The 26,659-nt window shown below is 36.9% G+C and overlaps 1 protein-coding gene across 2 annotated transcripts in view; it reads right to left on the bottom strand.

Moving 5' to 3' along the window:
• Positions 1-26,659, bottom strand: part of kcnip4a (potassium voltage-gated channel interacting protein 4a) — a 79,534-nt gene that overhangs the window by 49,324 nt on the left and 3,551 nt on the right. Inside the window, exon 1 of one of the 2 annotated variants that reach the window (XM_053628995.1) lies at positions 16,274-16,461. The exons of the other annotated variant lie outside the window; for it this stretch is intronic. Coding sequence (XP_053484970.1) covers positions 16,274-16,373 — 100 coding nt within the window. The 5' untranslated portion in view covers positions 16,374-16,461. Of the gene's footprint in view, positions 1-16,273; positions 16,462-26,659 lie in introns of those variants that run through there. 2 annotated transcript variants of the gene reach the window in all.

Raw genomic sequence — 26,659 nt, 5'->3', positions numbered from 1 at the left:
AAATTGAGTTCAGGGTTGAACTGAGGACCAGAGAGATAGATTTACTTCCCAAGTAAATCCTTTTATGTGTAGTTTCGTTTTTTGTTTTTTTTTGAGTGTCAGTGTGAGGCCTTCAGCTAACCTACTGAGTCAAGTACAGTTTGGTTGAGTCTCTTTCCACTCCATAATTTCAAATTATACCATTGAAAATTCATTAAAAGCACCCAGCTGTTTAGTGTCATGCTCTAAAATGGTACCGTTCTAAAATGAGAAACTGCCATGCCACAAAAACATCATTCATCATACTGATGACAGCTACATGACATGAAAGAGAATCTATAATAGGGTCATTAAGCTGTATGCAGACCAGTTGGGCAGTCTTATGGGACTAATTACATGCCACTCAGTAACACCTGTTATGATATGCAAATGGGACAAGTTCTCCAATATTTGGGAAACATTAAAATTAGCCTGTCATATTTATAAAAGCACTAAGTGTGAAATGCGAGTAATTATAGTCTATGATCTGTGGCTGCCCTGACCAGAGCTGCATATACAATTTGTTGCATCCCACACACACACACACACACACACACACACCCACATTTGCATGTTTATGTAAAGTGAATATTGTGGAGTTTCTCCCTTCTGTCTCCTCTTCGGGAGGTGAAATGCTGCTCAATCTAAAACTTTTTCCTTTTAAACAACAAATGCAGTCTTCACAGGTGAAACTGAACGCTAAAACCAAGAGTAGATGTTCAGAGCTATTTATTGTTTAAACAATTGACCTAACAAGAAACACCTGTCAGGCACATGTTCCAATATTTTTGCTCGCCTACAAATTGGGTGGTCGGATACAAAGTGTGCTAAATTCTATTTCATTTAACACATTTACATATAAATAACAGGAAATAAAAGCGGTTAATTATTAAAATTAAAATAATAATAAAGAGGTTCTAAACTCTCTCTTCATATTCATCTTTTGATCTCAAAACCAAATGTCTCCATTCTACAGCAAAAACCAATTTACTGACCTTGTTGTTCCAATAGTTTTGGAGAGGACTGTAAATAACATTGAATTCGATTCTATTACATAGATCAGATGTGCTTAGAAATAAACATTAGTGTTATTAATATTGATATAATATTAGTTCATATTCAACTCTTTTAGCTCTGCACATGCACTTGATGTTTTGGTGTCAGCAGGATGATGAGAAGTGAATGAACCAAAGATTCACCATTGTATTGGTTCTGGAGAGCAGGATCAGGAGACAGAGTCTTATACCTCTGGCATCTATCTTTATCTGTCTCACTGGTACAGCAGCTCCAGAAAGATAAATAGATAGAGAGACTCTTTGTGCTCTTCACAAAAAAGCAGGGATGTGGAATAAATGAGATGTGGAACAACGGTGGCTAAAATAGAGGAGAATACCAGAGACTTTTAGATTGTGATTCAGAGAGGTAGAATATCAAGATCTGTGCCTGCTGTGTATGAGGAACTAATCACACAGACATCACTAATACCTCCATCACACCTGCTGAATATGTGATTAACAATCAGCAGCCTGAATCAGAAACCATGTGTCTTGGTTCAACTGATTTGCAGCAGGCAGACTCTGGGGAGATCTCTGATTGAAAGCTGAGCCTTCTGACAAAATCTCTCTGAATATGGGAACATATGCAGTGAACATGTAAGTGAGATAAACGGCATATTAACTGACACTTGTGTGTGTGTGTGTGAGTAGGCTAGATATTTGATAGAAATAAAATGTAGATGATTAAAAGGCTTGCACACACACACACACACACACACACACACACATACACACAGAGAGAGAGAGAGAGAGAGAGAGAGAGAGAGAGAGAGTATTCTAGAAGGTTCCGATATTCTGATTATCATATTATAACCAATATAACATCATAATAATAAGACTAGTTTGGATGTTTTATACACTGATGTGTATATAATCATGGCGCATAAAAAAGAACAAGGCTGTATAGTTGCAGTGTCCATATATATATATATATATATATATATATATATATATATATATATATATATATATATGAACAATTACCTCTATTTTACCATTTATTTTCAATGACCCAGTAACACAAAAATGTTCAAATGAAATGCAAAAACCAAAACATAAGGCATGGACAGAAAAATTGTTTGAAATGGTTTTGCACTGACCCACTCAGTCTCAAGACCTGATTTGATGATGGAAGTCTATGACTTCTGGAGAGTTATGATATGTTAAGAAAAATGGAGAAAGACTACTCAAGAGGTTTAGGCTACAGAGAACAACTGTTTAGCATAAGTGATTACAGAAACTAACTCTTCTCACAGATGTTCCACAACATTAAACACAAATATAAACTGTTAGAAGTATGATGTCACGATCATTAATAAATTAAATATTGTCATCATTGGCAACTTGCTGTGGTATAAGAGGAATTAAAAAACTTTGGAGCTGGAGCTGTAACGGTAACTCCACCTCATGCTTGGCTGCCATTGCTTATTTACCCACAATACCACACCCTGTCATGTTTTATTCCATAGTTAGAGAATAGTTATATCACATTCAGAAAGGGAAAACTTTTCAACATTTATCATTTGGAGTTTTTCCACTATTAATATCTTCACATGCAGTATTTGACTAGTTTTCTCATTTGGGATAATAAATGTACTGCGAAATATAATGTTGCTTGAGCAAATATTCAGAAAATCAAACACACTGCATTCTTGCAAGGACCAGTCAATGTGCAGCAACTGAGCAGTGTGATGCTTAAATGAGACAGACTAAACAACCATAATGGCACACACACATGGACACTCATATAGAAATAACAGCTGTGTTTACTCAATCATCACTACACAAATCAATCATGCTGGATCAAGACAAATGCTCATGTGACCATTTGTATCTGTGTCACTAAGCAAGGTTACTGGCATCAGCAATACAATAAGCCTCCATGATTAGCAATGTTCAGGCTACATTACACCCATCAATCAAAAAAATCTGAGAACAACCCTATGAGATCTGGAGCTTAACTTTTTGAGTAGGGCCTTGAACAAGTATTTCATAATGGAGTAATCTGTTATGAATTTGTCTGGAGTGGGAAATGAATGCACAGGAATTGCACCCCAGCACAGTTATGTGTAAAACTAAATCATCTCTGTTGGGCAAGAGCTTAATGAAAATAGTGGAGTTAAAAGGCAAAAAGACGCAGTGGGGCGCCCTTACAACAAAATAGGATGAAACATTCAACAGCCTGCAGCTGATAAAGGGGTTTTTACAAGCTTGAAACATTATTCAATGTAACTGCTGCAAGAACATGAACCACTCAGCATGGCTAATACTATCACAAAGGCTAGTCATAAAAAATAACTGCTTCAATGAGCAATAAGGTTAAAGAAGTCAAACTTGAAGCTAATGGTGTTGATAAGGATGCCTCCACCCCCAACAAGTCTACTCCTTCTTGTTACTTATTTGCATGCCTCAAATACCCTGAAAATTAAAAGTACTTCAAACAGGAAAGAAACTATTGAAGAAAAACTTTTTCAGACATTTGACCTTGCTGTGAGCTTAATCATGTTTGGATCAGTTTCAAAATCTGATTGGTTTATCTGCAGATTACAATAATTGATAAACGATACTTAAATTGTTTTCAAATTTGCACATTTGTATTTTGCCAGCATGTGAATTTAAGACTCAGTATTTAAGACTCAGAGGCCATCTTTTTGGTTTTACTTCTTACTTCAATTTATTGTAATATTTTGTATTGTTTATACTATTTTCCAGTGCCCATTTGCTCAATGCAGATGCTCATATCATGTTGGGATTGATGAGTGCTCAGTTCTATGCAGGACCACATAAGCAGTTCACATAACTGTAGAGCCAGCACAGTGCATTTGAGTAGAGTAGTGGTGGGAAGTTCAATTCAATATACTTAGCTAATTCTTTAGAACTGTCCAGTTTAATGATGAAGGTCCACTTTGACCAATTCAATTTCACTGGGGTGGGTTGTGGGTTTTATTACTATATTGTACAAAAAACAAACAAACAAACAAACAAAAACACTTCAAACTGTGCCAAATGAATTTCATGAAAAAGGGAGTGGCTTTAAACAAGGGCTAGCTCAATGACACAATGTTCAGACTAAACAAATATGTTAAAGTGAGATAAACAGACATATAAATGGTAAATAGTCTGCACTTATATAGCACTTTTTTAACCTTAGTGGTTCCAAATCGCTTTACAATGTGTCTCATTCACCCGTTCACACACACACACACACACCAGTGGTAGCAGAGCTGCCATGCAAGGCACTAACTTGCCATCAGGAGCAACCTGGGGTTCAGTGCCTTGCCCAAGGACACTTCGGCATGTGGAGTCACGTGGGCCGGGAATCGAACCACCAACCCTACGATTAGTGGACAACCCGCTCTACCACCTGAACCACAGCCACCCATATACAGTAATAGTCATGCAGTATAATAGTCATACGTAGGGATTCATGCAATTTTGTTCTGTTGGCATAGGGCATATGCTACTCTATATTGGTGGAAGAAGCCATTAGATTTAAAAATATATATATATAAAAAAAATTACCTCTGAAACTGAAACTCTGAAAGAGATAAACTGTCAATTTGAAATGTCCTTAAAAGGATATCATAATTAATAAGAATTATCATCCACGTTCATCAGCCAAGACATGTTTAGTGTCTCAATTTTGCTTTGATTTGAGTAGTAATTTCAGTAGTTGTGATTCCACTAGTGCTTCAATATTATGAACTTAATCTTCCTTTAGAAATATTAAAAATGGACACAGTATACTATCTAATATATACTAATAAGCATGTGTAAAAAGTTATTTTTAGGCTATCTTTTGAGCTAGCACTTCAGAGAAAGCATGATAAAGTCTGTCCTGGCTGCCACTGTGTATCCCACCTGGAGAGAAATTCTGCTTCCAATTATGCTGAGAACAGTTTTGACCTTTTACACAAACTGAAGCTATTCAACCATGCACTTCCTCATGGTGTAGTTGGTATGTTCTGTTGGTATGATTATTTAATCAGTAGATGATGTTTTCCCAAACCAATGAAAAAAAAAAAAAGTTTAGTTGGGAGAAATAGTCCTGTTATGTAAAGCATTAGTTCACATTGACTACATTATGTCTGAATTGAAAGAGGTAACAATGCTGTGCATTTTGTTGATCGATAAGTAATACATAGTCAAACACGTCCCCCAGATATGCGTCAGATCCACTGTGACTCTGACCAAAACAAATATGTTACTGAAGATTAGGGATGTAACAATACAGTTAGCCTACGCTTCAGTACATACCTTGGTTTTTTAACCACGGTTTTCAGTTCGGTTTGGATGGCTTGGCACTTAAGTTTGTTTTTTTGTTATTCTATGCTTAGGTGACAGGAACAGTAAGAGGTTAAGGAGAAAAAAAATATTTTTATTGCAATACTCTTTCTTTATTTTACTTAAAAGCAAAAAAAAAAAAAAAAAAAAAAAAATTGTATAATATAAATATATATAAAAATTAACACTGCCAGCTCACAGCTGATGGTAGCCCATATACAAACTGGAGAACACGTGAATTCCTAAATTTAAAAAAATAAACATGTATGTAAACAAAAATTGACCATTTCAGCTAAACATACCTGTATTTCACTAAACATAAATTAACCATCTCAATTAAACTTATCAGTACTCCAGTACAGTAGCCTTCATTCAGAATGTAAAGTGCAATATCATTTAGGTCTATCTGTTCCTGTATTTTGAGGTTGTATTTTGATAAGCCTGTCAACATTCTCTGCAGCAAGGCGAGTGCTGTTTGCACTTACAATGTCTCTGGCAGTGGAGAAAGTTCTCACAATTGCAACCGAGGTTCCTGGGACACAGAGGTGTCATTGTGCAGATTTTGCTACATGGGGGAGCTTGCATTCATTTGTTTTCCACCACATGGATGTTTGGCCTCCCCAACTTCCATTCACTACATTTGTCAACTCTTCTGCCAAATGAGCACTTCTATGACCTTCATACAGGGGACAGGTTTGGAGTACTGCACTCTTCAGTTCCCAATTTGATATGTAGTGAACAGTCACAGTGAGGTAACTCTCTGTTGCCCGTGAGGCCCAACTATCTGTAGTCAGAGCAAGGCTCTGTGCTTTATCCAATTTGTCTACAATACCAATATGAAACCAATACAAAAGTCAATCACAGTGTGGCCAAGTAATGCTGCCTCTGTGCTTCAACATTTCTTTGAGAGTACTGACTGGCATGTCTTCAGGGAAGCAGCGACAAATGCTGGAGAGGTGGATCTGCTCTCACCAGTTACATCAGTCAGTGTGTGGACGATGTTACTTCTACCAGAACAGTATCTATCCACCCTAACCAGAAACCATGGATGACTGCAGGAGTCAGATCTCTTCTGAAAGCATGAGATGGAGCATTCAGGAATGGTGACACTGAGGTGCTTAAAGTAGCAAGGAGAAACTTGAGAACCGGCATTAAAAGAGCCAAGGCTGATTATGCTCTTAAAATACAGAGTCACTTTTCTACAAATGACCCCCAGAGCATGTGGGCTGGCATTAAGAGCATCACTGATTACAACAGAAGAGACACTGAATGCCCTAGCGATCCGTCTCTTCCTGATGCTCTCAACGCTTTTTATGCGTGCTATAGGACTCTAACACCACTCCTAGCAGTAGACTCACTATACCACCTAGTGAGCAGCCACCCAATGTAACCACAGAAGATGTTAGGAGGGTCTTGCAGAGAGTCAAGCTACGGAAAGGTGCAGGCCCAGATAACATCCCAGGTAGGGTCCTGAAAGACTGTGCATATCAGCTATCAGAGATATTAACTGACATTTTTAACATATCACTTTCTAATGCAGTTCTACCATCATGCCTCAAATCTGCCACTATCATCCCTGTGCCTAAGACCACTACAGTGTCATGCTTGAATGACTATCGCCCAGTAGCACTCACCCCGATAGTGATGAAGTACTTTGAGCAGTTGGTCATGACTCAAACCAGTGAGAAAGTTTATGCCAGCATTGACCCTAATCAGTATGCATACAGAAAGAACAGGTCCACTGCAGATGCTGTCTCATTGGATGTACTTCTGGCAAAGACACCTATGCGAGACTGCTCTTTCTTGATTTTAGTTCTGTTTTTAATACGATCATTCCACAGACACTGATACATAAACTGGAGACTCTTGGACTAGGCTCTTCACTGTGCAATTGGGGACTTTTTAACCAATAGAAGACAGTCTGTAAAGATCCATAACAGTATTTCTTCCCCCACTGTTCTCAACACTGGCTCGCCGCAGGGATGTGTCCTGAGCCTGTTAATCTACACTCTGCTGACATATGATTGCTTTGCCAGACATTCGAGTAACCACATTGTCAAGTTTGCAGATGATACTCTTGTGATGGGATTCATTTCACAGAATAACGAGTCAGCTTACAAATTAGAGGTGGAACAATTGATGGCCTGGTGCAGGGACAACAGTCTTTGCATCAATGTGAAAAAAACTAAGGAAGTGATTGTGGACTTCAGAAAGGCCATCAGGAACCAACCCCCTCCCTCTGCATTGGGGGAGCTGAGGTGGAAGTTGTCTCCAGCTTCAAATACATTTACATTTACATTACATTTATTCATTTAGCAGACACATTTTTCCCAAAGTGACTTACAAATGAGAAAATACAAGCAAAGCGATATATCAAGCAGAGAACAATACAAGTAGTGCTACCATACAAGATCCATTAATTGAGTTCCAGAAGAAGCAAAGTGCACAGAGTAAGGTGTAAGTGCCAGAGTAAGTTGTTTTTATTTTATTTTATTTTTTATTGGTTGGTTAGGTGTCACCTGGGGGTACATATCAATGACAACCTCAACTGGAAAACAAACTGCAGCAGCCTGGTAAAAAAGGATCACCATTGGCTGTACTTTCTGAGGAGGCTTAAACGGGCTGGATTGGGAACTACAGTCCTTACGTCTTTTTATAAGTGTGTGGTGGAGAGCATCCTCACCTCATGTGTTACACAGTATGGTATGGGAACTGCTCTGTTGCAGATAGGAAGGCCCTGCAGCGTGTGGTTAAGTCGGCAGAGAAGATTATTGGATGCAGTCTCCGGGTAATCAGTGACACATACATCAGCAGATGCAGGAGTAGGGCCTCCAGCATTATGAAGGACTCCTCCCACCCTGCCAACAGACTATTTGTCCTTCTCCCCTCAGACAGGAGGCTGCGCAGCATCAGAACTAGGATGATCAGGTTAAAAAACAGCTTCTTTCCAGACTATTAAACTCTGCCACACACCAGAACTGATAAACTTAACATTTTTTTCATGTCTTTTGCTATGCTGCTAATTTCTCAGATTCTAGTGCATATATATGTGTGTATGATTGGGTATTTGTGTTTATTTATGTATGAGTGAGTTAGCTGTTATTACTTATGAGTGGTTTTAATCAGGCCTTTGGTACTTAATTTCGTTCCAGATGTACGTGTTGGAATGTCAATAAAAATCCCTGAATCCTTGATACTGTCGCGTGTCTTTTCATAGAGGTCGGGAATTACCTCAGCGCTGGAAAAAGTGTGAGACGGTAGTCTGTAACGCGGATCGAGCACTTTCATAAGATAACGAAAGCCCACATCTCTAATCATCAAAAACAGCTACAAACATTTGGCAATGAAGACCCCCACTGCCTTTATTATTTTTGTGTCTCTCTGGACCAGTTGGGTTTCTTTTCTGGAAGGAATCAGAGAGGGACTGTTGCTTTTTGGATGACTGTATTACCTGCTCTGCTATCCTGCTTTCAGATAGTGATATCGCTGGGTGATGGCACTGCAGATGTGCAGTCATGTTGGAAGTGTTTCCATTTGAGTAGGTGACACATAAAGCAATGCTTGCACACAGTTATTTTTTTTTATCGTTTTTTCTTCCTCAGCATTATACTCAACTACAAAATCGAAATATCCCCACACCACAAATTTGAAAGACGGTGGTGCGTCCTCGTACTGCAGCCACATTTCACCGCTCGCCACGTTAAAATGAGAAATCTGACACCAGCATTGAAGCATGGTTAAGTCCCCCCTAAATTTTTTACATAGTGATTGGATATTTATTTGCGGGGAGGCGTTTCCTCATCTCAGTGCATAGACTCACGGGCACACACAAACAGAGCCAATTCGGAGAGAAATAAAATGCACAAAACCGAAAAAGTTTTAAACACAAAACCGAAAAAGAAAAAAAAAAAATGCAATTCACAAGCGAGTATTGAATCGTGGATGTCGTACCAAACGGTTCAATGTTATATTGAGAATTGTGGCATCCCTACTGAAGATGAATAAATGTAGTCCACCACTTTTGTAAAGCAAGAAGCTAGTTTGTGTACAGTAGGTGTTGTATTTATGGTGGTAGTTGCACTTTTTTCTTTAATTTTTTTTAACCAATGTAATTTTTTGTGATTATGCAGATCTAGTACAGATAACTCCATTATCATAGGTTGATTTCTCATGTAGACCACCCACATGAGAAACACACACCAGCCTGTCCCCTGGATTTTCTAAAGATTGCAAAATATTGACTTATTGCAAAAGGTAAAAAGTTCCTAATCCAATAATAAGTTATACCAGGTGTCTCAAAAGTCTCCAGCTTCCCGATCCAGCCATCAGAATGATGCTGTTTGTCAATGGCATTCTTAAAGGTGAGCTGGAAAAAAATATATAAAATAAACTAAGTATGGAAATTTTGGAAGACATTTTACTAAAAAGTGTTAATTTCCCCTATATATAGAGACTTCTGCGACACACTGTAGTATGACATGCTCCACCTTCATGACTGGTAAAGAGTTACACCAGTAAACACAGAGACCTACATAATATTTGAATGGCTGATATAGAGTAGATTTGTTTGTGGGAGCTCTAGAACTTCCAAACTTTGCTCAGAGTAAGCTTATTAGGCTTTAATCACACTGTCAATAGATTGGAGACAACCTTAGAACTGTTTACTAGGCTGTGTATCCCTAAACTCCTTAAATGCAGTCATGCTTTCCACTAAGGCCTAATATAGTGCTCCATTCATGAGTTTTATAGCATCTGCACAAGTTTAGATTACTTTTTAGAGAAACGGTGACAGTCTATTTGCCGAGAATATCATTACCAACCTGAAAACACTGCATTTCGGGTTAATGTGGTGCAACTGAGTTATTAGTTCATCTAGCAATGCAGCTATATTGGAACAGCAGGGATTTACATTCTTAAGGAATCACACCTCTCTTAAACATATTTCTATTTAAATCCTATCCCACTGGACAATGTTATGGTTTTGATTATTTTTGCTAAATAGGATATGTCTAATGAAATGTGATCCTAATGAAATCTGATATGTCTGGACTTTGCGGTATTAAACAGGTGCAAAAGAAGATGAAGTACCAAAGCGCTGTTGAATGCTCAATTCTGATTGGTCAGAAGTTGTTGATTAATTCATTCATTTTCTATAACAGCACAACTTGGTCAATAGTATGGTTGCAAGGCCAAATCTCAGGTTATATTTATTTGCTTTCTTTAATATGTAATCATTTCTATTGTAGCAACTTACACATGGACTGTATGGCATATGCTCCACATGAGTGTTGTTGTTGTTGTTGTTTGTTTTTTAAAAATAAATGTCTAACTGTTGATATGTTCAGGAGTTATTTATTTAACATTAGTCTCCAGTGACAGTGCATTACAACAGCATGAAGTAAAGCTATATGTAAACATGCTCAGACATGGCAAAGACTTTCCAGGTTCTTGGTAACATGTCTTATTCATTTCAAGAGAGAGAAAAAAAGAGAGGATGGTGAAGGAATAACTGTTCTCTCTGCTTTAAGCTAAGTGATCAAAGGAAGTTGTTTTGCTGATGTTCCACAACATGAAATATAAATAAACAACATGTCATTATTAAATTAATGAACATTTTTTATAAATGGGGAATTGCTGTGTATAAGAGAAATAAAACATTTTAGGATGAGCAGTTATAGGAAAATACTCAACTCTGTAGTGGTATCCGTAACTTAAATTCACATCCATCGGCATCACACCACCACGTCTTTGATTATTTTCTGATAACAGTATGTCCCAGTATGATGCATTCCTTACTTATTTCATAATGCTGTACAGAGCTTATTTATTTTCTTTTTCACAGTGAGGGGAAAAAAAGTATGTTATTAATACCATGCATAAACAGTATGATTTTTCCATTAAGAAGGTCTTTACAAACAGCATTAAAGAAATTATAGTGGAGCTACATCCTATATGGATGAGCAAATGATATCTGCAGAATGCAGAGGCTCACTGGGACAAGAAGATGGATAAAAAAAGTACAAAAAAGACTGCCTACTCTAGCAAAACTTAATAACACAGGCAAAAGCCTGTCGTTCCACCTAATATTATACCTGTTAAAATGGTAATAAATTGTATAACATGATTAGCTGCCTACACAGTAAATTCAGCTTATGCCTCAAAGTGCATGCTTATAGATGACATATGCAAATCAGCCATGGAACAAATAAAACATGAAAGTGTGCAGCTTGTTCTCAAATATAAATCCCACAAAATGAACATAATGTATGAAAATGATTTGCTTTTTTTTTTTTTTTTTTTTTTTGATGTGTAAGACCATTATAATGATATATGAATTTTCTTGTGGATCATTTATTGTTGGTTATAATTACTTAACTTGAATGGGCATAATTATTATTTTGGTCATTGTCATCTTGTCGCAGCCAGGACATAGGTTTCCACAAACCAACCAACCAAACAAACAAACAAAAATCAATAAAAAAAATATTATATTGTATGCTGATTTATCTGTATTAAACTATTCAGTTTTCATTTGGTCTGTGTAACAAGTAAAACCAGCCCCAAGGATTATAACAAAAAATACATTCTACTATAGCACCATCTAATGGACTTGCAAGACACAGCAACTTAATTATATTTTTGTACTTTGTGATAAACCTTTTTTTTCAAACACCTGCATGTACACTGTGTACTGTATATAGCAGCTTAATTTTTTTTTTACTACAGTGTTTTTGAGTTTCCTACTGTTAATACAGGATAGCCATCGGTTTAGTTTTCTTTTCTTTTTGTATAAATACTAGTAGAGTCCTCCATATTATGACAATTTTGCTACTTTTATATAATGGATCTATAATGAACACACAGTAAAATTATATGCACTGTATAGTCAGTACTATATATGACTATACAGTATCAAACACTATCTCCACCAGATAATTGTTTGCAATGAGTACATCTATGGATATAACACCACTCAGTGGCCATAGGCCAGAACTACTGTATAAATTAAAAACATCAATCATTTTTTGTTTGTCTACAACATGACAATGATCCTGATTGGAAAGTACCTATTTTTTAATATTTATTTATAAAGTTCCAACAGGGCAGCTGTGGCTCAGGCGCCTTGCATGGCAGCTCTGCTACCATTGGTGTGTTAGTGTGTGTGAATGGTAGAATGAGACACAGTGTAAAGTGCTTTGGAAAAAAGCGCTATATAAGTGCAGACCATTTACCAAATATACAGATACTGTATGTATTGTTCCTCTAGTATTTACTTAATTGTGCCTGCTGTATACAAAGCTTCTCCCATTTTCAGTCATTGATAGTTATTTGAACTGGATAGGATGGCCTGGACCCCACCTAGAGTGTGTATGGAAAATCTGCAGTATGCAGCTCTGGAGAAGTGTCAATTGTGTTTCTTTGGCATACACAATACGTGAATGGACAGCGGATGACCAAGCGGTAGCCCAACAGGAGACTGAATGGTGACTGTGTGATCTTCTTTTTGGTTTCACACTGATTCACACACAAACCAACACTTCTCATGACTCTCTATTTTTTTTTTGGAGCGTCTTATCATGTTAAGTTCACATAACATGCCTCCTAGACCAAATGACAAAAATGATTCTGTGACTGAATTGCTCTGAATGTTTTCAAAATTCAAAGGCTTGGTTAATAATATATTATGGTTATAAAATCTGTTGGTTTTTACCAGTTGAACTTGATTCACCCAAAAAAAAAAAGATTTACGACTAAGCAAGGCTGAAAGGTTTGGGGAAAATATCTGTGCAATTTTGTTCTGACCAATATTGCATGTGTGATTAAAGTTTTTGCAAAGGGCTTGTGATTATGGTTTTATGGCTTAATTACAAACTTTTTTACAAATACAAAATTACAAAATTTTCCAATGGAAAGAAGAATATCTTAAATAAATTATGAGAATAAAAAGAATAAATGATGCAGTTTATAGTAACACTATTTATTTAAACAATTATAAAGACCAGAACCCAGAACCAGAACCTTACTGTGCCTGAAGCTCAACAGGTCACTGATCAAATAAAACATTCTCTGATGACAAGTTAATAAAATATGTGACTCTTGTGTGCAATTTCTCCACCAGCTGCTACATTTGGCTAGTAATTCTTATTCATAAACAGTATGTCACTTGGGCATTGTTCACATCACTGTGGATACTGTTGTTACTGGGCCAAATATCTGCTCTTACAGCTTGTTGAAATGACATCTTCAATGATGTGGGCTTCAATAAAAAAATGCAGCTTTTGTAATTTGAAAATTGGACTCATTTAAAGCATGATTATGTTAAAAAGAGTAATTGGTCATCTGTACAGCCAACATACTATCTAAAAATATTCTATGAAGCCATTTGAGCTGAAAGTCAATGCCCTGTTTAAAGGCCCATCTCTGTCATCATTTCATCACTTGTCATATCAGCAGTGTTTTGGTGACACTGCTGTCACTCAGTGTCACTCCTCCAGAGAGGCAGTGATCAGGGCGAACATAGCCATTTCCACACAGTGGCTATTCTTATCAACAATAAACAAGAACCAACCAAGAATCAAACTTTCTCTTTAGGAGATTCCAAAAGTTATTATAAAGAATTCACATTCAATCATATATAAGTGTTAGAAATCAAACTCCACAATGTAAGATACTACAGCTTCTTTCCATGTGCTAATTAGACAAGCGCATGGTTATTTGAATTCATGTAATTACTCTTTATCATTTCGTACTGAAGATATTTCATAGATTGTGACCTATTTGTCAAAAAAGTATATTAGAGCACTGCTTAATGCTATATGTCCTTATGTGATCTTAATGGTATGTGATCTTAATACTTGATATAAATACAGTACCGAAATCCTCTTAGTAGCCAAGCTTTTTCTTCTTCTGTTGCTGAGTTTTTCAAAACAAACATCACAGGTAGTAGTCAAATTATATGAAGAATTGTGAACTTTGTAAAATAGCTGCATTTTCTGACTGTTACGCATACTGCCATGGTATAACAATCAAATACAAAACAAATTTCTAACTCTTACTGTATACAGCTCAACAGTATAATAGACACCATATAGATTCAGGTAATCTGTATAAAACAGCACTCCCTCCTAAGATAGATCTCCAGACCAGCATGTACATAATATTGAAAACTCAATTCCATAGATAAAGAACTACTGCTACATGAGATATTAAATTTAATTAGAAATAATTAGAAATGATTCATATGACTCTATAAAAGCAGTGGAAGCTGAAAGGCCAGGTAGAATCTGAAAGGACTTTTTGTAAGTGGCTTACATTACACAGCTCATATTCTAACTACTATTATGGTATTTATACAACTTAACATCTCAGGACATTGCCCCTTTTTGCCTCTCTTGTTTGTTTGAGAACTTTAGCTCTTGCTGTGATTAGGGCCAACCACCTGCAACTTAGCTAGAGGAAGATTTTTATTATATCATCCTGAAACTCTGGAATAGTATTTCAGAAAACATTAGGAACAGTGACTAGATAGATGTTTTTAAATCCAGATTAAAAATATACTTACTTAACCTAACCTTCTGGTAATCCATAAATCATTCATTTTGATTAAAAATAGACCTACGTCTTGTGATTTTGAGTAATTTCATTGATTTATAAGTTTTTAATGATTGAAAAATGTTTCATTACTATGCTTTATCATAAGTAGTTTTTAAAAGTTTATTTTCTTTAATCAACATACATAGATTTAGACAAAAAAAATGTAAAAAGTACTAAATAAATTATGTTATTAATTATTGCTGTTGTTAAGACTGTCTAATCCTGTTAGTATTGAACATGATAAATCTGGGACTTTAGGCTGGGTCGTGACTGGAATAAACATTCTTGTCTTGTGTGAGGAAATGCTGGAGGCAAACAGATTTTTGTTGCAGGCTTTCAGATGTGGCCAGGATGTAAATGATCCATTTAGTGTTTAATTCTTTTTTGTGATTTTATTTTAATGTTAATTTTAAAATTATTTCATTATTTCCATTATTTATAGATCTACCATAAAGACACTGAGCCTAACCACCTGTAGGTGACATATATAACAGAGAGGCGTGTTTGCCCTACAGTATATAACCTCCAAATATAGAAATCCCCCCACAGCATTAACAAACCCAACAAGTCCTGTTTTTAAGCAGCATGTTGTCTCAGACTGTTCCTCATAACAGGTTATACATAACAGGTAGCCATGTGGTTGCAGAACGAGCGATTCACACATTCAAAATAAGAACTTCCTCGCTGTGATTCCAGCATCTTTTCCCACAAAACAGCTTGTGCTCAATATAAAAAAGCAGAGAAGCTTATGCCCAACAGCATATGGTCATTTTAAACTCATTTTTATAATAGAGTAAAGCTGATAAACAATACTAATCTACAGCACAAGAGATCTTTTCAGAGAACATTTCAATATGTGTATTAGCCGTGGAATTATGCAAAGTTGTTGACAGTTATTTAGCAATAATAAGGAAACAGTTCTCATTTAGCCTTATTATTATTATTATTATTATTATTATTATTATTAACAACTAACCAAAATTTTACACTAATAAAAATACTATGATGCAACAAGTACATAGTTTTGAAACATAGAAATACTTCTTTTCCAGTTTTGGACATTCCACCACTTGATCACATGGTTACAAAACTATGCAATACATTTTAATAATTATCTAACAAGTGGATATTGGACATGTGTGTTATTAGTTACAGCACACACCCTGTCATTCATTAAAAAAAAATGATGCCAGAAGCATTTACTGATATATATAAAAACAAACAAACAAGAAGCTAGTAAAGAACTAACCACCTTCTTCTACTGTAAGTGTGAATACTAACCACATTACAAAACACAGAATCTTTGCCACTTTTTTGCTTACCATCATAGCTTGCCTCTAAAAGTCCAAACTGTTCCAGAACCTTTACAAAGAGAACAACTACCACCAGCACAGCGATCATCTCCAAACCCTCCAAGTTCATGGTGCTGACTGAGTCATGTCATGTGTGTGTGTGAGCACAGCTCTGGACACAGAACACTCTGCTGTGAACTACAAGTAGAGACTCTGTTTCTTCACATCCTCCGTAAAGACAGAGGAGAGGAGAGGAGAGGAGAGGAGAGGAGGAGAGGAGGAGAGATGGGGAGGGGCAGAGCTGGAAAGGGAGCAGGGAGGGCAAGTTGGAGTGATGGTGAAGACAAAGGCAAACAGATAAAGCTAAGGGGGACAAGGAAAAGTGATAAGGGATCTTTGGACAGGTATTAGGTAGGAAGAATTGAATGAAAGGTTGAACGACAATTTTTTCCCCTCCCTGTGTAATATTCCATAATAAAGAGGATGTTTCTGTGGAGTTTATCTTTCCCCAACGGACACACAGAGAATAAGATAATGCCTCAGTCCATCTTCTGAGACCTGGTGTCAGACAATACACAGTGTGTATAGCTCTGAAGCTCTACACACCTCAGGACGCTGTCACATTGAGCATCTGTTACCAAGGAAACTGGTCCTGAAACAAATACAGTAAGGATCCATGCTAGACACGATGACTGTTCCCAAAATATTGCACTACATTTCATGCCAAACTCACTATTATTCAGCATCCCTGTGGGAACTACAACTAATATAAAGTGCAACAATTATGTGTTTAAACATGAAGCTAAAAAGAATGAATATACAACACACTCTTAAAGGCAGTGTAGCAAGTTGGATAATTTTTTTTAATTGCTGTAAACAAACAGTACTTGTGTTTGTTCAGAAGGTTAAGGCAGCTGTTTAAAGGACAGCTCATTCTTCTTTCGTGCTGTTATTATCACGCTATTCTGTTAGATTTGATTACGGCAACAGTCCGTTGATTCCGCTGCTAATGAAGCTGGATTAATGCAATTAACTGAGCAGCCACCTCACCTGATTGCCCACAAGGTCAATCTGTCACACATGATTAATAATCTGTTTCTGTAAAGTAAGCACTGAAAAAGTTGTGAATACTCAGCAATATGAGCATTTCTAAGTGAGAGAAGAATAATTATTTTGATAATACCCTCGATAGAAACATAAATTATAAGCCAATCTTTTAGGTGAGAGTTAAGTAAAAGGCTCTTTTAGCTCCAGAAGCACCAAGGACATGAAACCACATTCAAGCTCTGGGTTCACAATGACTCACCCAGAACGGGGGTTTTGTGTGAGACTGAGAGATGAAATTACCCACCATTACATGTCCTCCAGTCTAATAAGGACGGTTGGTTTTAAAGCAGAACACGTTCCTTTGGTCCATGTCTAAAACCTCTGACTATTTTGATGATAACTTCCAGATCAGTTTATCATGGAGCACGATTAATAACAGTGAGCTTAGCAATTTTGAGGTAGGCAAATTGTGAGAAAATTTTTGCACCATGCAGAGATTCTAATAAAAGATATTCACAATGCTGCTTTTCCCACACATTTCTCCTCCAGCAATTTCTCTCATCAATCATGTGCAATTGGGAAGACAAGCGGGGATTAAAGATTAGCTTAACCTGGGTTTTGATTGCCATCATCAAGCGCTCCCATTGGATTCAATTATCCTCTCTATGGTTTTAGAGTCATCCACAAGTGCATGTTAAGCACACCACGGTATTTTTTTTTTTTTCTTTGACACCAAAGAACATTTTTGTGCAACTGGCCATAAGTTTAAAAACAACTTCTTATCCTATACCTGTCTTGGTGTGATAGTTCACACATTCTCATCATTTTCCACAGTTAAGAAAAGAACTCAACAGGTACACACACACACACACACACGCACACACAGACACACACTGTCAGGTCCTGAGTGATTGCACCATGCAGTCACACAAAGCCTGCCATCAGGGTCCTTATCTATATTTAGAGTGAACCCAGCTGCCACAAATAAAACTGTAACAGATCCCTAATCACAGTAGCCACAAGTGTACCATTTTTGCCATGACCATCGTTTGTTCCTCTATTAAAGCAGCTATTAGTAAAAACCGTTATTGTTTAAACTGTTTTTGGTAACATTTAAAAGATCTCACAAATCAATTAGCCAATGATAAATGAAGCTTATTACCTAATAACTACACATGTTGTAATTTTCTTGTCAGAGCCAATACTAGTCTTATCAAAATATGATTGTCATGGATACGTAGGAACTAACCCGGGACTACAGCTCCCAGCAGACAGTGCTACGTCACATGACTGGCCTCACCTGATTCACGTTTTTGGTTAATCAGCGTCACTATATAAGCCACAGTTTGTACAGCACTGGTCATCTTGAGTTCTTCGTCTTTATGTGTGCATCTTGTTTCTATGTTTATGTTTTGATTCATGCTTTAATGTTATATGGTGTATCATGTTTTCTGAGTTCTTGTTTTGAGTTTTACTGTGTTTGTGATTAAACATTTATCCCTATCTGCACTTGCATCCGTGTTTACGCGCCATATCTGACACTGATCTACATGGTTGTGTTTATTTTGGCAAATTTTGTACCCGGTCAAAGTTTGTCCGCTTAGCAACAACAAGAGGGAAACATTTGATCATAATTCTGACACAACACTAATACTGAATATTATTATTTCAAGCAGTTATTTGTTAAATTTGATTAATATTAATGGGGATAACTATTACATACAGTGCATCTGGAAAGTATTCACAGCACTTCACGTTTTCCACATTTTGTTATGTTATAGCCTTATTCCAAAATGGATTAAATTCATTATTTTCCTCAAAATTCTACAAACAATACCCCATAATGACAACTTGAAAGAAGTTTGTTTGAAATCTTTGCAAATTTATTAAAAATAAGAAACAACAAAAAAAAAGCACATGTACATAAGTATTCACAGCCTTTGCTGAATACTTTGTTAAAGCACCTTTGGCACCAATTACAGAATCAAGACTTTTTGAGTATGATGCTACAAGCTTGGCACACCTATTTTTGGGCAGTTTCTCCCATTCTTCTTTCCAGGACCTCTCAAATCTATCAGGTTGGATGGGGAGCGTCGGTGCACAACCATTTTCAGATCTCTCCAGAGATTTTCAATCGGTTTCAAGTCTGGGCTCTGGCTGGGCCACTCAAGGACATTCACAGAGTTTTCTGTAGCCACTCCTTTGTTATCTTGGCTGTGTGCTTAGGGTCGTTGTGGAAGATAAACCTTTACCCCAGTCTGAGGTCCAGAGCGCTCTGGAGCAGGTTTTAATCAAGGATGTCTCTGTACATTGCTGCATTCATCTTTCCCTTGATCCTGACTAGTATCCCAGTTCCTGCCGCTGAAAAACATCGCCACAGCGTGATGCTGCCACCACCATGCTTCACTGTAGGGATGGTATTGGCCAGGTGATGACTGTTGCCTGGTTTCCTCCAGACATGACGCTTGCCATTCAGGCTAAAGAGTTCAGTCTTTGTCTTGGTCTTGGTCTGAGAGTCCTTCAGGTGCCTTTTGGCAAACTCCAGGCGGGCTGTCATGTGCCTTTTACTGAGGAGTGGCTTCCGTCTGGCCACTCTACCATTCAGGCCTGATTGGTGGAGTGCTGCAGAGATGGTTGTTCTTCTGGAAGGTTCTCCTCTCTCCACAGAGACACGCTGGAGCTCTGTCAGAGTGACCATCGGGTTTTTGGTCACCTACCTGACTAAGGCCCTTCTCCCCGATCGCTCAGTTTGCCGGGCAGCCAGCTCTAGGAAGAGTCCTGGTGGTTCCAAACTTCTTCCATTTACAGATGATGGAGGCCACTGTGCTCATTGGGACCTTCAATGCTGCAGAAATGTTTCTGTACCCTTCCCCAGATCTGTGCCTCAATACAATCCTGTCTCGGAGGTCTACAGACAATTCCTTGGACTTCATGGCTTGGTTTGTGCTCTGACATGCATTGTTAACTGTGGGACCTTATATAGACAGGTGTGTGCCTTTTCAAATCATGTCCAATCAACTGAATTTACCACAGGTGGACTCCAATCAAGTTGTAGAAACATCTCAAGGATGATCAGTGGAAACAGGATGGACCTGAGCTCAATTTTGAGTGTCATGGCAAAGGCTGTGAATACTTATGTACATGTGCTTTTTTGTTTTGTTTTATATTTTTAATACATTTGCAAAGATTTCAAACAAAATTCTTTCACGTTGTCATTATGGGGTATTGTTTGTAGAATTTTGAGGAAAATAATGAATTTTATCCATTTTGGAACAAGGCTGTAACATAACAAAATGTGGGAAAAGTGAAGCGCTGTGAATACTTTCCGGATGCACTGTACACAGTAATCGTAACCTTATGAAGCAATAATTATATTTTCATAGCAGCATCTCTAATCTCAGCTAAAGTCACTGAGGATCATATTCATGCATTCATTAGTGTAGCTACACCACCTACTGACATATTTTAGAAAGGAAACCAGACAAGCTGGAGGGAACCCATGCAAACAACATGGAGAACATACAAAACTCTCTACTCCATTTCCCCCTGTCAATCACAGTGACAATAGCCAATCATGGCTGCGTATGGAAGAGGACGGATAGCATTTTCCACCAAGTGTATTATGCTGCCTGTGACTCAGCATGAGTAGCATGCAGTGATTTTGTCACATAATTTAATAAACAAGGAGGCTAAAATTCTCATTTTCAGTATTGAACATGTGAGTGAGGTGAGTGTTACTGGGTCATAAAAATACAATGGCCTATCAGTTTCAATATGCAAATGCAGGCCATGTAGTTTTGGGGACAATTCTAACTCACATAATAATAAAATCTGGATTTCTTGATGAGGTTACAAGTGTAGCTTTCTTCTGTTTTTCTGTTGTGTTTTGTACTGTATTTACCATTTACTATTCGATATAGACAAAAGGGTGACTGAATTCTAATTCTGAATAAATAACATCCGTTAAAGTTCTGGAATAAATTGTGTTGTCAGTAATAAAAGCAAAACAACATCAGTTTCTTTTTTGGTCTGTGTTTTGATTCAAAGCACAACACATTAATTTAGATAAACAGAGCAAAAGTAATTATTCAGCCTTCACTGTGTAGCTTAATTACCACTGAATACTTAATACTTGATAAATATATCAGTAAGCATGTGGACTTAGTGGTGTTAAGTATAATAAATATCCTCAATGTGTTACTGTGTTTATTCTAAGAGTTCCTAATGGCCTTTAAAGAATTTAATGAATGCATGTGTTTTCTATTATCTCTGAAATAGGCTCATGATTCTCAAATAAATTGCGTTCAAAGGGAACAAATGTTATTTATAATATCCAGGTATCTTACACGAAATCATCGTATTTACTGAATAAAAATATCAACAAACAAGCCATGTATGAATCTATATTTGCTTAATATGAGCTTATTGAGTAAATGATAAAATGGTTAATTTCTTTACATATAAGTCCATCAAAAGTTGTGCAGCGTGCGTTACGTGTCTCATCTCAGCAAACCTAAAGAAACTTGCATGGATAGACATGGTTCTGCTGCCCTCAACTGGACAATAAGGGTCAATCAATATTTTCATTGGAATTGTAAAATATTTGTCAAATTTCCTGATCTACCAGTGTATATCAAATATGCATACACATTGAGAGTACATAAAAACCGCATACACTGAAACACTGTAACTGCTTTTCCATTCTACCAGGCCTTAAATTTAAATGATAGTTTACACTAGTGTACTTCTTTACTGTATTAAATCCTATAAACTTTTTTAGTTGTATAAAGACACAGAAAGATATATTAACACTAATACTGGTTCCTGAACACCAGATGGTGCAACTTGGACACATATTCAGTGATGAACCCAGGATCATAATGGTTAGCATGTTTGCCTCGCACCTCCGGGGTTGGGGGTTTGAATACAGCCTCCACCCTGTGTGTGCGGAGTTTGCATAACCTCACTGTGCTTTGGGGGTTTCCTCCGGGTACCCCGGTTTCCTCCCCCACATGCGCTGTGTAGGCATTTCAAAATTGTCCGTTGTGTGTAAATGTGAGTTTATGCACTGCAATGGATTGGCGTTTGTGCCCCGCCTTGTGCCCCGCCTTGTGCCCCGAGTTCCCTGGGATAGGCTCTCCGTGACCAGTAAAAGTGGAGACCAGTAAAAGGCACATGATGGCTTGCCGGAGTTTGTAAAAGGCACCTTTACTCATCTGTATTAAACATGTATCTCAGAAAAGTTCTGCTTTCATTTTAACCATTGTTTAAATCCATACCAGCTTCTAAACCTCTGGAGCAATCACAAAATAATGGACACTTTGCACTTTTTTCACATTTACAAAAATATTTAACATAAAAGGCTTCTATTTTTACTAACTGTGTGTAACAATAACAATATTTTAAAAACAGTTTTTTGATGTCATTTATCACAAAAAACAATATTATATTGTCATATTGCCCAGTGCTACATTACAGTAGGCATGTTTATAGCAGATGTAGCCATAGTTGAATTTTTTATTTTGGTCAGAGTGCCTGTAGATGTTTATTGCCAGCAGCAGCAGCAGCTCATGACCATAGATTTTGGTGGGGCAGGAAGGCATTAATGATGGCATAGCCTCAAACAATATTAAGTTGAGAGATTGTCTAACTGGGTGAGGCACACACAGAAGGCTAATATCATTAACAAGGTTTCAGCAAAATTTAGAGCCGAACTAGATCTCAAAAACCATGCAAAATTATCGTAAACTTGAGTAAAAAGTAGGATCTTTGAATATTTAATGACAGTGTGTTTAATGACTTGAGCTGGCATGGATGCCATAAGTTTGTGCAAAACCTTATGATCCATTTTGGATCAAATCCAAATCCAGTGTCGTCTGAACACATGCTTCAATAAAAGAGATTTAGACATGAGGAAAATCTAACCTTTTGCACAAAACAGTTAACATGGTCAGAATCACGAATTTGCTTACATTTAAATAGGGGCCTAGAAATAGTGCAGAATCTTGAATATGAATTATTCAATCTATCAAACAGTTACTTTCTTTGTTATAAATATTTCAATATTCTGAAAACTTCTGTTTATTTTGTGTGTGTGTTTTTTTTTACATAATTGTGAATGATAAATAAAATGCAGATTATCACTGCGGTCTCGCTGTATCTTAAAATAGAAATGTCTCAGTATATCATAGACACACTGTCTGTACTTACACTTCAGAAATGTAATTTAATGTACTTACACTTCATAAATGAAAACTTAATTTGATTATTTGCTATCTTTGCTATTTTGGCAGTATTTTTAAATTACCCAACTTGGCATTATAACACAATCCTGAGATCAACTGTCCTATCTACTGCTCCGCCTCCAAGGAAATTTTTAATAGACTGAACATGGGGCAGCATGCCACATATGCTGTCCCATGGGCCTCTATTAGCGCTTGATGCAGTTGCCATTTTTGGCCACTAGGTGCAATAAGTAAGTAGGTCAGTGAGACAAAACTGAAGACAGAAAAGCCCCAAAACAAGCAACAACTGAAGTTGGCTCCTGTAAAGACCTGTGCAAGCATCTCAAGGGAGCAAACTCAGCATATGATGATGTCCATGGGTTACAGATTTGAGGCAGTCATTGACTGCAAAGGATTTGCTTCCAAGTAGTAAAATAAATAAATAAATAAATAAATAAATGACTTGTTTTAAAAACTGTAATCATTAACAGGTTAACACATAACACTGGCTTTAGAATCTGGCTGCCAAGATAAAGTGGGTTTCATAGGCTCACTCCAGGTGTACTACATGGCCTTGTTGGGGAGTGCACGCATAAAGTAGTGTGCAGTCACTACCCTGCACTGAGTGACAGCTGCTCTCCCTGCAGTAGGCATGAGTGATTGTGTGTGTTCTGTGTGCCCAGTTTATCAGTGTAAACACCAGAAGGACCAGGACAGAACTGGAGCCAGCAGCACAGGCCAATCGGTGGGTGACCAGGGAAACAAATTCAATTAGAGGACACAGCAAGAGGAATGCAAGTGGCCCTGACACAGGAGAACCATGTGCCTTCTGCTACTACTTTACAAATATACAGTGTGCACTCCTCCCACCTGCTTAGTCACTTTTGGTTAAGACTGAAGCTGAAGAATTGAAGCAGAAATGCAAAGTGAGACACGACACAGCTAAGAGCTCAAGAGCTCTCAATAACTAGAGTAGGACTGTAGTCATTGTAGTGTTCTTCAAGTGCATCATGTGTTTGCCTCTATGTATTATGCCAGCATGATTCTGCTACATAAGAGGCACCACTGAAACACAGGAGCTCTTCAGCAAGCTCTGTGTAGGCGGGCGAGAGGATGGCAGCACCGCCATCAAAGTGGCAACAAAACATTATGTCCAGTGTTTTTGAAAGCAAGTACACATTATTCATAAAAGGCCACTGGATACACTCATATGAGGCTCTGTCTCAACAACTCTGGTTAGTTTTTGTACTAAGGATATTATACTAAAGATACACTTATACACATGTTGCTTTTATTTTCTATTTTCTGTTGACCTTTACATTACTGTAGCTACAAAAACCTATACTCCGTAAAAAAAAAGTAATAATTTTGTAACATTATTAAAAAGATAAAAGCTGCACTTTTTGGAAAAAAAAAGGTAAAAACTGTCAGGCCCCCCCCCCCCCCCCCCCCCATTAATATAATTATTAACTGCTTTAACTTACTAAATTAATTGTTACTGTACCAAATTAATTCATGTAAATATGTGGCTAAAATATATACTTTACTTTCTTTACTGGGTCAAATTTAATATTATTTTGCAAGTGCTGACAAACGTAGCAAAAAAGAAGAAATGTTACTTGAACTGATTGATTCACCCTCTTTGTGTTTCTCAGTCAAGTGCATGGTTTGTATGTGTGCACTCAAATGAGTTAAGTAGTCATGTTGGGTTCTGCCAGTCCAGTCTTTTTGAAGCCTATTATTAGTGTATGCAAATTTTGGAAGGATGAATTTAAGGTGTTAGTGACCATAAAGCAGTAACTAACTTTTAGATGATGTGTACTTTTTCTAGTGTGAAATAACTATGTAGAATTTACTTAAAAAAAGGACAAAAGTTTGATTTACTTGTTTTATTTGTGCAATAGTTAAAGATTTAACTCTAAGTTTGAGTCAAATTTACTAATAAAAAAGAAAATAGCAAGTTTAATTTAATTAAAAAAAAATTTAATGAGAGTAATACTTGGTGTCATGTAAACCTTGCTCAAAGATGCTTAGTTAAATTGACTAAGACTGCGTGGTAATTGTTACATGCTTTTTTTGAGTAAATCTCTCTCCATTATTTATTTAATTTTTTTCCATCTTTCAATGTATTACTCTGAACCATGACAGTGGATGAAATATTTAATATTTGAAACTGGGTCACATTTCTGAAGAATGAATAGAAGCTATGCTAATGCAAAAAGAAAAAAAACAAAACATGTCTACCATTTTTAAATGTCATATTATACCCAAGGATATTCCTGAAAGTTGAAAGTTGAGCATCAAAGTTGAGTGCATTAAATACTAGACTCTGTACACAGTTCTAGGTCTAAATATGGAAATTACAGCTCATAGTGCTTATATATATCTCGTACTCATGTACTCACTCTAGTGAAACACATTTTGACTGAAGAATTGTTGTAAACATATGCTTTTGAAGCTATTGATTGGCCAGTCTTACTTGAAGGATATGGAATAAAGTATTTAAACATATACATATGCATGTTGCATTTGCATCATAACTGGATAAAGTATAGAACATGCAGTTACTAATTTGTCTAAGAGTACACTTTTTTTTGTTACAGAATACCAAATCAGAATTTTCCCTCATTGACAGTTAAAGATAATGCTATGGTGTAGCTATAAAACGTTATTGCCTATTGCCACTTATGATATAATCTCTACAATAGTCAATCTTTATCAGCATTTGCCTTTTTTCTCTCACTGATACACTATCTCTGTGCTGGAAAATGTTAAGGAACAGAAATACGTCTAAAATTTTACTGACAGAGCAGTGTTCTTTGATCAATGTAACAAAAATGTTCTCCTTACATAGGGCCTACTACTTGACCACTGCAACGTCAATGATTATTTATCTTTTTTAAATTAACACTTTTTTTTTCTTTTTAAAATGTTTCTTTTTAGGTTAAATTAAATTTGCAGAGCTCCTGTGAATTAATTATTACTACAAAAATGATTAAACAAATACCAAATTAAAAGAAGTGTCATGATTTCCCCTCGTGCAAAGCGCTGGAGCACACGGCATGCTCTGAAACCTGAATCGCGAGCTCAAAGGGTGAGCACGTGCTTCTGGGTTTGTCAGTGACATTGACTTTGTTTACTTCTG

The sequence above is a fragment of the Ictalurus furcatus genome, chromosome 7, assembly GCF_023375685.1.
Source record: "Ictalurus furcatus strain D&B chromosome 7, Billie_1.0, whole genome shotgun sequence".
NCBI lineage: Eukaryota > Metazoa > Chordata > Actinopteri > Siluriformes > Ictaluridae > Ictalurus > Ictalurus furcatus.
This window is presented reverse-complemented; position numbering and strand designations above follow the sequence as displayed.